The sequence below is a fragment of the Nanorana parkeri genome, unplaced genomic scaffold (assembly GCF_000935625.1).
Source record: "Nanorana parkeri isolate BGI_ZX_2015 unplaced genomic scaffold, ASM93562v1 scaffold2305, whole genome shotgun sequence".
Taxonomy (NCBI): Eukaryota; Metazoa; Chordata; class Amphibia; order Anura; family Dicroglossidae; genus Nanorana; species Nanorana parkeri.
In genome coordinates, this window is record NW_017308573.1 from 36,190 (window position 1) to 49,999 (window position 13,810).

The 13,810-nt window shown below is 44.0% G+C and overlaps 1 protein-coding gene across 1 annotated transcript in view; it reads right to left on the reverse strand.

Annotated features, from left to right (window-relative positions):
- SEPSECS (Sep (O-phosphoserine) tRNA:Sec (selenocysteine) tRNA synthase) overlaps positions 1-13,810 on the reverse strand; it is a 42,077-nt gene that overhangs the window by 1,337 nt on the left and 26,930 nt on the right. Inside the window, exons 8-9 of the mRNA XM_018573264.1 lie at positions 8,141-8,234; positions 3,283-3,373 (exon numbers count right to left, since the gene is read on the reverse strand). Coding sequence (XP_018428766.1) covers positions 3,283-3,373; positions 8,141-8,234 — 185 coding nt within the window. The remainder of the gene's footprint in view (positions 1-3,282; positions 3,374-8,140; positions 8,235-13,810) is intronic.

The following is a 13,810-nucleotide window of genomic DNA, read 5'->3' on the forward strand; positions in this document are numbered from 1 at the left end:
GGCCACCGTCCATAATAGATCTTCCTTCTTCTCACCATACATTGTCAATATACCTGCAGGTGTAAGTCCAGATCTTGCTGAACTTCCTTGCCTACTCCAGCTGTAGCACTGCAGGTCATAGACCCCATCGTTACGTTTGCATCTTCATTCCCCTCTCATCCTGGTCAATCACAAAATTAAGCCTTGGGCCATTTGCTTTGTGATTGGCCAGGAGAAGAGGGGGGCAGAGCTGCGATAACAGCACTGACCTACAGCTGAAGTGAATAAGGAAGATCAGCGAAAGCTGTTCTTCCATTTCGCAGGTATACTGAAGATTTATGGTGAGAAGTAGAGGGCGAACAGAGGCCAAGTCTTCTCCCACCCTCTCTCAAGGTATATGGAGTGAGCTGATGATCAGGAGGTAAAACACAGAGGTATGAGTATGAACCACCACTGGAGGAAACTGCAGAGCGTTGGCCTGCTTCATGCTGGCAGCTGTAGTCTCAGGAGGCAATGTCAGCGCCTGGGCCCCCTTGTTCCTTTCTGGGCCTGGTAACCACTGAGCCGTCGACATTGCCACCTGGGACTACAGCTCTCAGCATGCCAAAGCTCCGCAGCTCCCTCCAGAGGTGGTCGATACCAGCCAGGTCCCAGCGACCGCTGCGACCCTGGTAGTTGCGTCAGTGTTAGCCATTGTTCAGCATCCAGAAAATGGCTTCTGTCTGACCTGCCTGTCTCTGCTGCCAGAACCCCACTGCAGGCTGCTGCATACACACATAGGAGGGGTACCTTCCCCATCATCTGTTGGAGACACAAATAGGGGAAAAGTATAATCAGAGCGAAGCCTGGCTGCTGTCTCACCTTCAATGATGACACAGTCACAAGTCTAGTCCCCTTGCTTGGAGAGCCCAGCACTGCATTTTTCAAGTTCACTGCAGCAAACTACAAGGAACTTCTGCTGGCTGAGGTCGTCTGGAGCAGAGATCAGTGTGTTTAGTGCATGGAGTTTTATCAAACACAGCATCCCTTTAGACGTGTTCGTTCCCTGCACATCCCTGGCAGCCCCTGAGAGGAGCAGCCTTCCAATCAGAGCACAGCTCTTGGTATTGCGCTCGGGGTGATTAGGGTGTGCCCAGGCACACACCTAGGGTGTTAAAGAACATGCTCTCTACTTACCTTGCTGACAGTCTGTGTCTTGAAATGCAGCCTTTTCACTACTTCCCTGCTGCTGCATGTATTCCACACTTTTGGGTAAGTAAAACACATGCTCCCCAGCCACAATCTGTGGTTTCTCTGGTCAACTCTTACATCGCTACAGGACTAAGAGCCAGTGGAAGGAACCACAGCATGTGGTAGGGGAAACACCCGAAGGATGGGATACCAGTTGCAGCTAGGGAGCAGTAAAGAGGCAAGATTTTAAAACACGGGCCACTGGAAAGCTACATATAGAGTCTATTTTTTTTTTTTTTACAGCCTGGGCTTTGTGCATAAGTGAGCGCCCTTAATTAGAAAAAAATACTTTATTACCGTGCACTAGGTGCATTGCCATTCAACTGAACAACACAACGCACCTTGTGCACTAACGACCGCTAGGTGTGCTATGCGATAGTTTGCATTAATGACATGGCATTGTGCAATTACCGCAACGCTATGGTGTGAATGGACCATTAGGAATGGAAATATTGCATTGTAGCTGTAGTGCTGGCGGGCAAGCTATAAAAAGGAGGTGAGTAGGGTAGATAACTACTTACGGTGTTGTGCAATTAATGCAGCGCTAGGGTGTGAATGGCCCCTTCAGGAAACCAGTGCTGGGAAAAGTATGGATTATGCCATTGCCAATTTCTCTTCCTTAAAATGCTAGTTGCTTGGGTGTCATGCTGATCCAATCACAAACAAATATTCATTAGAAAGTGAAGTCAGAACTCCAGACATCCATACTTGTTCTGGGCCAATGACTCACAAAGTATTGAGGCCACAGATCAGCATGACAACCAGACATGTAGCCTTTTCAAAGGCAGAGGTCTGCAATAGGAGTGTTGATACTTCCCTCAGTAAAGGTCTTATTTAATACTCCTGAAGGTTAGTTTTACATGTTCAGGTTTCTACTCCTGACACAAAATACATGCTGCCATGTTGTGTGCGTTTGGTGTGTTCCTCATTACAAGGACCTAATAAAGATACACTGTTCAAAGGACCACACAAAAAACCTCCCATGTCTTGGATCTGCTTCCCAGCATGGGGCTAGAAGTCTGTCAGCTGGTGACTGTCCCAGCACTACAGAGACATTACCACCTCAGCTGAATCTGATCTCCCAGACTGCTGAACGTGGAGATGGCCAATGTGTGGATACAGCAGTTTTCTTCGGAGTAGAGAAGGGAAACTCAGAACATTTCAGTGTAATGAAGCATTTCACCCTGAAGTAAAAATGTTTCTCAAGGCCATCGGAGAACAGAAAATCATTCAGTCTTGCAAATCACACAGGAGCCAAAACACAATGAACCTAGATTATATTGAAATGTTTGTTACCATTTTAAGGAAAAAGGACTCCTGGCAGTACAGGCAGGCGTAAAAAACAGTAGAATAATCTATAATAGACTTCTGGTAGAAACTCGAGAAACTCAGTACAGGGAATTATTAGCTGCACTGTAAATAGGAAGTACCCTTACAGAGAAATGATCATGGGTTTGGGCAGATTTTATTAAACATTCTTTTTTAAACGGTCTTTTACTATTTACATTTTTTTTTTACTATTTAGTAGGGCTGGTAATGATTACAATGTTCGTGTTCGATTAATCGAATTTTTTTTTAAAAACGATTAATTGTAACGCACATACAGATCCAACTACATTGGCCTATACACATACAGAACAGCAATGAAGTAATAAGGGGGAGAAGTCCGGTGATGTCACGGACATAGACGTCACCGGACTCCCCCCCCCCCCCCCCCCCCCCCCCCTTCATTAGCCGACGGAGCCACTTGGGGAAGGAGTCCGGTGACGTCGATGTGACAAAAGTCTTGCGAGGGTTGTAAAGTGCATTGCCACCTTAATTTAGGTTATGCATAGTTACTATATGTTGGTATATAATAGCAGTTTTCAGCCCCACAAATTCTCAGCCACGCTCTTTATATCATTATGCCTGATTTTAAGCTGGATTTATTTTTAGATCTTCACCTGCAAATAAATGGGCTAGTGTCGTATTGTACTAAAATAAGATCACAGTAAAATAAATGTATATGTATTACCAAAAACGTAAGGTGTCTAGAACACATCATGGAACAAGTGTTTACAAGAGGTCCCTTACCTTGCCCCAGACACCTGTCTTGTGAAAAGCATAGATCCCAACTGAGTGATTGCTGTCCCGCTTTCATCATTCAGAGTCTTCAGAGACATAGCTGATTGTCACACATATAAAAGAAAGAAAAAATGTAAATACCTTATAGACTATGCTACCTGGCATTTCTCCCAGCGTGTAATAGAAGTTTTTTTTTTTTACTAGATATAGCAAATAATCCAGTTTTAGCTTTCGGTAACTTATGGTCATACCAAAGCAGGAGTACAAGAGACCAGAAGAAAATATTATTCGAAGGACCTCTATCGCTTCCTCTATCAGACAATGATCTCATAAATTTTCTCTAAATCCTAGCACCCCATTCAACTTAAGCCACATCCCCCACAATCACCAAAACATGCACAGCAATGGTCTACTAACCAAACAAATGCAGCGCCTATGGGCATGCATCTCATCTTCACATATTGCACTGCACCAAAGAATATAGAAACCCAATGACTAAAATCTTATGTAAGCTTTAACATATTAAAGTGACACTAAACACATGAATTAAAGCTTACAAATGTATTCAAGTACCTGAACTATTAGCAATACTGTACCGTATTTGTGTACAACTCAGTTTTTAATATGAATTAAATCTGCAGCTTTCATTAAAATAGCTGGCGATCCTGCCAAGAAGGTCCTTGTTCAGGCACTTCTTGTTATATGGTGACAATGCTCTCTCCTTCTTTCCCAATTGTGTCCCTGTGTTGTCATTACACAGGATTCCAATGGAGACTACAAGGGGCTGTTTCAATACACTGCAGGCAGGCATGGTCCACAGTTGTCTCCATCAGGAAACCCACCCTAAGAAATTCCAACCACCAACATGCAAATACAAGGGGCTGTAAAGATGCCGCAGGAGATCAGCAGCACTGAAATTAAAAGAATTAAAAAATAAATAAAAAAACAACAACTTTATTTTATTTTAAAAATGGGAATGGATTAGGATACAAACTGCTTTAGCAAACTAAATATGATTCCGTTAGGGTTACACCCAATTTAAAGTTGAACTTGGTGTACAAAAACTTTTATTTAAATACGGTATATTCCTCAATTGTCTGAAGGATTTAAACTCACTTGGCGTGCACAAAATATTTTTGCAAATCCAGAAATGACCGTGTCATATCATCACTGTGCTGTACATAGCTTGTGTAGAGCTCAGAGCTGTGGGAGGGGCCCAACAGACTCCACCCACTATAGGCTGGCTGCAGAAAAGTACAGGAAGGGGCGGATACATGACCAGTCACCCTGCACAAGGAGAGAGCGCAGCAGTAACCGGTCTTTATTACAGGAAGCTCCTGCACAGAGGAAAATGTTCACACTGAATTACTGCACAGACCTGGAAGAAATAGACAAAGCACAGCAAGATCCAAGAAAAAACATCTTTTGTATTTAGACAATATCTGCGTTAAGTTTTCCGGAGAGGATATTTTGTGCTTGCATACATCTAAGTGCCTGTTGGCATTTCCTTTGTTGAGAGCTGTGCTGACACTCTGTGAATACTGTCAGGCCTTCTGTGTACTTGGGTTGATACAAGAAAATATCACTAATAGGAGGGAAAATGACAGAGTTCTCATCCTTCCCCGATGCTACCTTAAAATAAAATGCTTCTTTCTGCCACAGAAAAGAAAAACATCCAGTTGATACAATCATACAGGTATTCTACACAGACTCGCTGAGTGCGCCATTAACTTGCATTTGAACATTTTCAGCTTATTAATACTACACTGTCTAACAATGCACAGTGGGCTATCAAAGACCATTTGTACTCGGCTCTCAGACTGGACATAATGGCAGAGTGCAATCAATGGACCCATTTTTATATGGAGCTGTGTAATTGCTTTGTACTGGTAATACACATTCATTGTAGGCAGCCATGAATAGCGCAGAGTAAACGTTAGCTGAGATTTTATTCTTTTCAACTCTAGCTACTAAAAAATAACAAAAAGGGGGGCCCTGGCTGCAATGCTTACCTCCTGCGTGCTGTCCCTCGCAGAGTTACCACCCTTGTGCTGCTGGGTCTCCTCCAGGTTCAGCATCTTTCAGCCCACGTTCTGTGAGCCCAGGGTGTCAAGCACCCTTTCAAGCCAATGAATGCTGCAGAGAGCAGTGCCAGTGTTCTCTGCAGGATTCAGGACCCGTCTACTAGATGAAGGGAGATGAGGACCCTGCATGTCACATGACTGGATCAAAGACAACTAAAAACAGCATGGATATATAACTCAAATAAGTCTGCGTCCCTTCTTAACTGCTATAGTCTGTCAAAGCAGCTATGCCAAAGTGAAAACTACCACTGTGCTCTATTCAGTCTGCCAATTACACTTCATTTCCAAAATAATACAAATGTCATGCAAAATTCAATATTTAAAACATATAATGCATGCATTCAAATGTGATCTTCAAATTAAGATTTATTCACACAAATGTATTTAATAAAAATAGGACTGGGGGGGAAGGGGTTAGTCAGGGCAGATTCCAGCCTGGAGTTGAGTTTAAGGAAGAACTTAGGAGAAAATTATTCTTAGCCCTTGCAGTGGGGCTACCCCTGCATTGTAAGGGTTAAGTGCTCGTGTTGGTCTAGGTAAAAAAATAAAGTTAAGCTGGCCATACACCTTACAACCATTGCATGCCTTTCATCGTGCGATGGTTGTAAGGTAATTAAAAGCTCGTAATAACAAACGGTGAGCAAGGCGCAATATAGTAGTATGAAAAGTGTTCAAAAATGGTGAGTCTCCTGTATAAATCATTAATTAATTTAAAGCTCGTACGATCTGCCCATCTTGGACAGGCAGATCGTACTTGCGATCATCGCAAGCCCGCCCCGCTGAGGGGAGGGCTTCAGTTGATTCCAATGCCGCACGGGCATTTGTCTCCCGAGAACGCCACTAACCCGCTGACAATCTTACCATTCTCAGCAGGTTTTCAAGTCTGCTCGGGAAAAAAAAGACGTGCGTCCGTACAGTAGAAATGGTCGCACGCCTTCCATACACCTGCCGATTATCGTACGATCGCTGGATCACCCGTGATTATCGTACGATAATCGTCAGGTGTATGGGCACCTTAAGGTCCCCGAGTCATCACATTCTATAAACAGTGTATAGGACCTGAGGACACTCAGGGACATATCTTTGCTGCAGTGATGGACAGGTGAAAGGACCGGTCTAAGAGCAAGCTGGCTCGTAGAATCGGGTGAGCATTAGAGCTGCCACAACTAATCGATGTAGTCGATTAAAATCGACGATGGAAAGGGTTGTCAACGTTTTCCATCATCGATTAGTCGGCTATCGATTAGTTTACCCTGCTCGCGGCTCCACACACGACCTGAGCCGCACACCAGACGACACACCTCTTCTCCCTGCTCTGAGCTCCCTGTTGCGCCGCGGCACGCCAACGATCAAGGGGGAATGGCACCTGACAGGCCCACGATCCCGCATCTAAAAGTAAGAGTGCCTGCGACCGCGCAATAAATTTACCACCAGCTATAGAGGAATACAACAAATGCCATCCAGCAATAATACATTATACAGCGGCGCAATGCACGCAGAATACCACCAGCTATAGAGGAATACAACAAATCCCAGTAAGAATACATTATACACATCAATGCAGAATACCACCAGCTATAATGTACTATTGCTGGGATTTGTTGTATTCCTCTATAGCTGGTGTTATTCTGTATTGTGTGTGTAATGTATTATTGCCATTTTTTTTTTTTTTTTATCCGCTTAATCAAACTTAATAATCGGCTAACTAATCGATTTTGAAAATAATCGTTAGCTGCAGCCCTAGTGAGCATAAACTTTATTTTTTTTAACCTAGACAAAAACGAGGGGTAGCCCTACTGCAAGGTTTATGAATATTTTTTCCCTGAGTTCTGCTTTTTCTGCATTTTAATGCTAAATGCACAAAAATAAAGTTTTGGATGGACGTTGACAGGTTGAAGCCCAGTGGCCTAATTCCCACATCCACTGGTTTGTCACAAAAACTTAAGCTGGCTTCAAACCTGTGTGTTGAAGTCATGCACAATAAGCCTGGAGTCACACCAGATACGTTGGGGGCCTGCTGGCTGTATTTACAGCACTGCCCCCAATGCAGGACAAGGCAATTTTCACAGTTGAGCATTGTTCACACCAGCAGGTTGTGGTGGTGTGTGCCGAAAAAAAAAAGTACTGCATGCAGCCGACTAGCGCCACGCTGTGCTCATAGAACTTAACCCTTTCGCTGCCAAGGACGTATGGCATACGGACCTACAAAAGTGCTTCCAGCTGGCCAGGTCAGTATGCCATACGGACCTGGCATTTACAAAAAAGGGGAAGGATAAACATTGCAATGTGCCTGGAACACCGCTTAGCACTGTGCTGGGCAATGCTCACCAGCAGTCATGCCTTGTAGCACAGCTGCTAGTGTGAATGGGCCCTAAAACACCATTTACAATGGTATGCCAACTTACATATAAAGTGAACGGCAAGGCACCCCTGTTACAGTGTACCACAAAACGATAGGCAGTGTGGTGCATTGCCAAAGATAGTGCAGGTGTGGTTTTTTAATTGTGTTTTATAGTGATCTGCCAGCCTATTCAAAATAAATGGGATTCTTTATTGCTGAAAGCGTCAATGCACAAAAATGCCTTGTATAAAATACAGCAGGAAAAGTAAGACTCCTATACATGGCTTTGCAGTTTCTGTAGCCAGACAGATCAGCATCTCCAGTGAGTAGCCTAGTCACTAGAATATCAGAGATATGAAAGTACTGGCTAGTAAATTAGCCAACCAATGTCCACATACAAATACACATTCCTCAGCTTGATGTATATTTAGCTTTGACTTACCCAGAGAAATGGTATTGTGCGCTGTGTCTAGTAAGCGTTCATTGTGCTTTGCTGCGAGAGCCTTTAATTCACTGGAGAGATAGGTAAACATTTCCTACAAGAAAAGAGTCCGGTTACTTTGTGCATAGATCTGTGAGAAAACCGCAATGGGCAATACAATTGTGAACTGAAGATTTAGGTCATAAGACATCCTGAACACAGGGCACAATCTCACCTATTAGGGGGCAAATAAATTGGTAACAGATCCAATGATTGAAAGCATATGTGCTTTCAATCAGCCATAACATTATGACCCCTGAGAGGTGAAGTGAATAACATTGATCATCTCATTACAATGGCACCTGGAAGTGGGTGGGATATATTAGGCAGCAAGTCAACATTTTGTCCCTGAAGTTGATGTGTTGGAAGCAGAAAAAATTAAATAAATAAAAGTGTAAGGATTTAAAGTGACATTAAAGTTAAAAAAATGTTCTCTCCCCCCATGTTAATGTTAGCATTTAACTTAAATGAGGTTTCTTAATCCGATCTTTCTTGATGTTTTCATCTGTCCCTCCAGCTGTGAGGCGGCTCTCTGATCCAGCGCTGACTCCTCCCTGCTTGCAGGCACTTCCGATCCAGCGGTGTCTGCATGCGGGTGCACGCGTCCATAGACTTACCTTGCGTTTCTGCTCGTCTCCCGGCCGAGAATCCGAACTGCGCATGCGCCCGCCCCCAAAATGCTTTGCGGCCGCACGAGCAGTTCCGGATTCTCGGTGCAGGAGCGCGCACCGATAACTAGGTAAGTTTAAACCGCTGTTAAAGCGGGGTTTTTTTTACTTTTTGCCTATATCTACTGCTTGCTGGCATTAGATATAGGCAAAAAAAACGGAGGCTTTAGAACCCCTTTAAGCGACTTTGACAAAAGACAACTTGTGATGGATAGATGACTGGGTCAGAGCAACTCTAACACTGCAGCTCATGTGGGATGTTCCCGAGTCTGAAATGGTCAGAACCTACCAAAAGTGGTCCAAGGAAGGAAAACTGATGAACTGGTGACAGGGTCATGGGCAGCTCATTGATGCATGTGGGGAGTGAAGGCTGGCCCATGTAGTCCAATCCAATGGAAGAGCTCCTGTAGCTCAAATTGCTGCAAATGTTAATGCTGGGAAACCTTGGGTCCTGCCATTCATGCGGATGTTGCTTTGACAAGCACCTAAACATTGTTTCTGACCAAGTACACCCCTTCATGGAAACCATATTCTCTGAGGGCAGTGGCCTCTTTCAGCAGTGAAATGCACCCTACCACACTGCAAGAATGGATGGAGGACCACAATATAAGTTCAAGGTGTTGACTTGGCCTCCAAATTCTCAAGACCTCAACCCAATCGAGCATCTGTAGGATGTACTGGAAAACATGAGTTGATTACCTGATAACTCTGTTTCCAGGAATCTTCCAGGACAGCCAACGAGATATAGGCTCCGCAATGACTGGGGAAATACAAGTCCAATACATGGAGGCCACATCTCAAAACCTACAGGACTTAAAGGATCTGCTACTAACGTCTTGGCGCCAGATACAACAGCATACCTTCAGTGGGGTCCATGCCTTGTTGGGTCAGGGCTGTTTTCATGGCAAAAGGGGGAACTGGTCATAATGTTATGGCTGATCGGTGTATACGCCATGTATACTTATACACAATGAATACTCTATACTGAATGTATCACAGATACAGCCTGTCATTGGAGGACAAGGTTTTCTAGCATAGCGATCAGCGTGGACTTGTTCAAATAATTACCCATCAGTCACTTTCTGATTTGACTGCTCCAGATCTCAGCTTTCACAGCGCTTCCGGTCATATACATTATATATGAAGGATTTAGATTACACATACTAGATTATGGAAGAAAAATGATTTACAACCTCAACCATAACCTATTAACCCCTAAAGCACCAGAGGCTTGTTACAGCTAAATGTGTATGTAATACCTTACAATGCATTTCTCCTCTCTGCTCTGTTTGGTCTGCTCTATATACCACTGAAAGGGCTTTGTTATATCTGTTCAATTAGTGCATAAACATGACTGTTGATCCTGCCAGAGATCTTGTCAACTGATAACCTCTTGTGCTTTCTGCCTCTGCTGACTCTTATCAGTTAGCATAGTTCCCAGCTATCTCTGTGGTCTACAGAACACTTCCGCCACTGTTATGGTGAAGAGCAGAAGGGAGTTGTTTGTAGTCACAGAAAATCTCTTCTGCTAGGGTGCTCCTCCATAGGTACAGTACAGTGAGTAACATAACGTAGTATTTGAGGTTGAATAAAGACATACGTCCATCAAGGCCAACCTGTTGTGTGCAAGTGTATAGTTCTACTGATGTGTGCGTATATATTGGTCCCTGTGTGATCTCAGTCAACGTTGCAACTCAAGGACATAAAGTGCGTTACTGGCAGGATCTCCAGGTGAAAATAGAAACTAATGCAACCACCGGACCTAACAACTGTTAAAAAAAAGAACAATAAGTTGCATATTGCTTAACAAGAAATTCTCAGATTTTGTGCCTTGTGTCAGTTTTCATGTTTAAGTTTAGATAGAATAGGCAATGGGAAGAACCTTTTTTCGGTCCCAAACTTTCCAAAAAGTGAATGGAAATCCTCTCTTAGATCAGATCAGCGGTAGACAACTCCAACCTGACAGCTGTTGTGGAACTACATGTCCCATGAGGCATTGCAAAGACTGACCGTTACAGGCATTAGGGGATTTGTAGTTAAAGTGACATTAAAAGGATTTAAAAATATTCCCTCCCCCCCATGTTAATGTTAGCACTTACCTTAAATGATGTCTCTTAATCCGATATTCTTCTTTCCTGATGTTTTCATCTGTCCCTCCAGCGGTGCGGCGGCCCTCTGATCCAGCGCCGACTCCTCTCTGCTTGCAGGCACTTCTGATCCAGCGGTGTCTGCATGCGGGTGCACGCGTCCATAGACTTACCTTGCGTCTCTGCTCGTCTCCCGGCCGAGAATCCGAACTGCGCATGCGCCCGCCCCAAGATCCTTTGCAGGCCGCACGAGCAGTGCCGGATTCTCGGCTCGTGAGCGCGCAGCGATAACTAGGTAAGTTTAAGCCGCTGTTAAAGCGGGTTTAAAAAAAAAACAAAACGTTTTGCATATATCTACTGCTTGCTGGCAGTAGATATAAGCAAAAAAAACGGAGGCTTTAGAACCACTTTAAAGCACAATTGGAGGGCCACAGTGGCCAATCCCTGTCTTAAGTAGTCTTCCCTATGTATGTAAGAATGGTTACCAGGACAAACAGTGCATCATAATGCTCCAAAAGCTAACCAATGTCTCTAAATCAGCTATGGCACATAATGCCGCCCATAAACAACTACCCAGTTCAAGCCAAGGAGGGATCTCAGGGTGTCTTCGGATTGTACCACACTATGGTCTGGGGTGGCTCTGGGTGATGATGTAAACATAGGCATGTGTTTCTTATGTCTGGTGTTACTCTATTAATGGCATATTGGCAACAATCTAGTTTAGCCAGACAAACTTACTCTGAAAGCCTTTACTTTTGGTAAAATGATGTCACCATAAATATAGCATCTTGTGGAAATATCTTGTGTAATGGAACAACTTGCCTTTATTAAAGCGGATCTATGGTTAAAGACTAAAAATAAACGTTTTTCAATATTGAATTTCCCCAAAAGTTCTACCCCACTCCTAATTAGGGCTGCAACAACTAAGTGATTCCATCTATTCTAATCAATATTGCGAATCGTTATCAATGATTTTCATTAATCGATTTGAATCCGCAACCGCAGCCACACTGCTCCTTTGTTTTCCTCCCCACTGGTGCCGGCTGCATCGGTTTGTGTTCCTTTAAATTCCTGCTGCCCTCCCCGCCTGTATCGCCAGAGAGGACACAGACAACTGTAAGTTGGCACCAGCAGGGAGGAGAGATCACTGTGCCTCTCCATTCCCCCCGCTGGTGCCACTGTTCCTCTGCTGCTCTCTCCCCATGCCCCCTCTTCTGCCGGTGGTAGAAAGCCAGCGCCAAGTATCCCATTAGTGGCTGGGAGCTATAGCCAGCCTGCTATTGGCTATTTTATATTGCAATAGCAGTCTGGCTATTGCACCCGCCCACTGCCTGCTGTCAATCAGCAGAGGACAGAATGAAGAAGGAAGTTCAGGTCCTCCTCTGCTGATTGACAGCAGGCAGGAGCAAGAGCCAGCCTGCTATTGCAATTTAAAATAGCCAATAGCAAGCTGGCTACTGCCCCCAGCCACTGCCTGCTGTGTTGACATTCAGCTGCCTCAGCAGACAGCTGTCATTCCCCAGTGAAGTGGAAAAGTGGCACTAGGGGTCTAAAAGTGCTATGAGGTGAGGTGAAAAAAAAAAAAGTACCATATTTGCCGGCGTATAAGACGACCCCCTACTTTTTGAGTTAAAATATAGATTTTGGGCTATACTCGTCGTATAAGACGAGTATAGCCCAAAATGTTTAAATGCACCCACTAACCTCCATGGCGGTATTCCCGAGGCTGTGGCTCGGGGTTAATTTTCAGTACCATAAGCGGTAACCCCGGTAGCCACACTCGGGATTACAGTCTCTTACCTTGTCCACGATCCCCGCAGCGTCCTCCATCTTCCGGGTTCCGTCCTTCAGCTACATACAGTATACCGCGCTGAGCCAATCACGGCAGGCTTTGTATTAATGAATACAACGCCTGCCGTGATTGGCTCAGCGCGGTATACTGTATGTAGCCGAAGCTACATACAGTATACCCGGCGTATAAGACGAACCCCGATTTTCGGGCAGTGTTTTTGGGTCTAAAAACCAGGTCTTATACGCCGGCATATACGGTAAAGTTAAATAAAAATGAAATTAAAAATACCCCCAAGTCGGGTGCACCTACGTAGAAAAACGATGATTGCGCTACATGTCAGGTATCGCCACATGCGCTGGAGTGAGAGCAATAATTCTCGGGCCAATATTCATAGCTAACATTAAACTGATGACTGGGCTTATATATATATTATATTATATATTTTGTGGTGCAATTAGTTTCAAATGGCATCCCAAACATCCCTCCCGCCCGCAGTGTAATCACCTGCACTGGAAACGGCGGTACTGCGATGCCATGCGTTCCAGTGCGATGCGCATGCAAAAGATGTGCATACTATTTTATTCTGAAGTAAGCTATGTTTGTAACACTCCATTTGTGTATTTTATTTCAAATAAAAGATGGTATTTTTTTTATCGGATCAAAAAAATAATAATCAGCCAACTAATGGATTATGAAAATAATAGTTAGTTGCAGCCCTACTACTAATAACTATATCCATCTAGAAGATTGAAAATGCCCATAGGATGCATTTCCTCAATACAGTGACAATTTCACCCAGTGAATATGCACTTCTTTGCGTCACAACTCTAAGCCTGCATCCAATTTAATCTTTTGCCCCATGTGCTCCAAGATGGAGACTCTCATAGGTTAGAGTTAGGACCGCACTATATGGAGGTGCCTTGACGTGGCTGTGCGGCTTCACATTTTCTGCAGAAGACGTGTATCTAAACCTCTGCTTTTATGGTTGGACAGGTTTTTTTGCATGCTGACTGGCGAGTGTGCTGGGAAACGTTTTGCGGTTTTACTGTTTTAAGCCCTTGCTGTAAAGCTGGTAATTAATTCA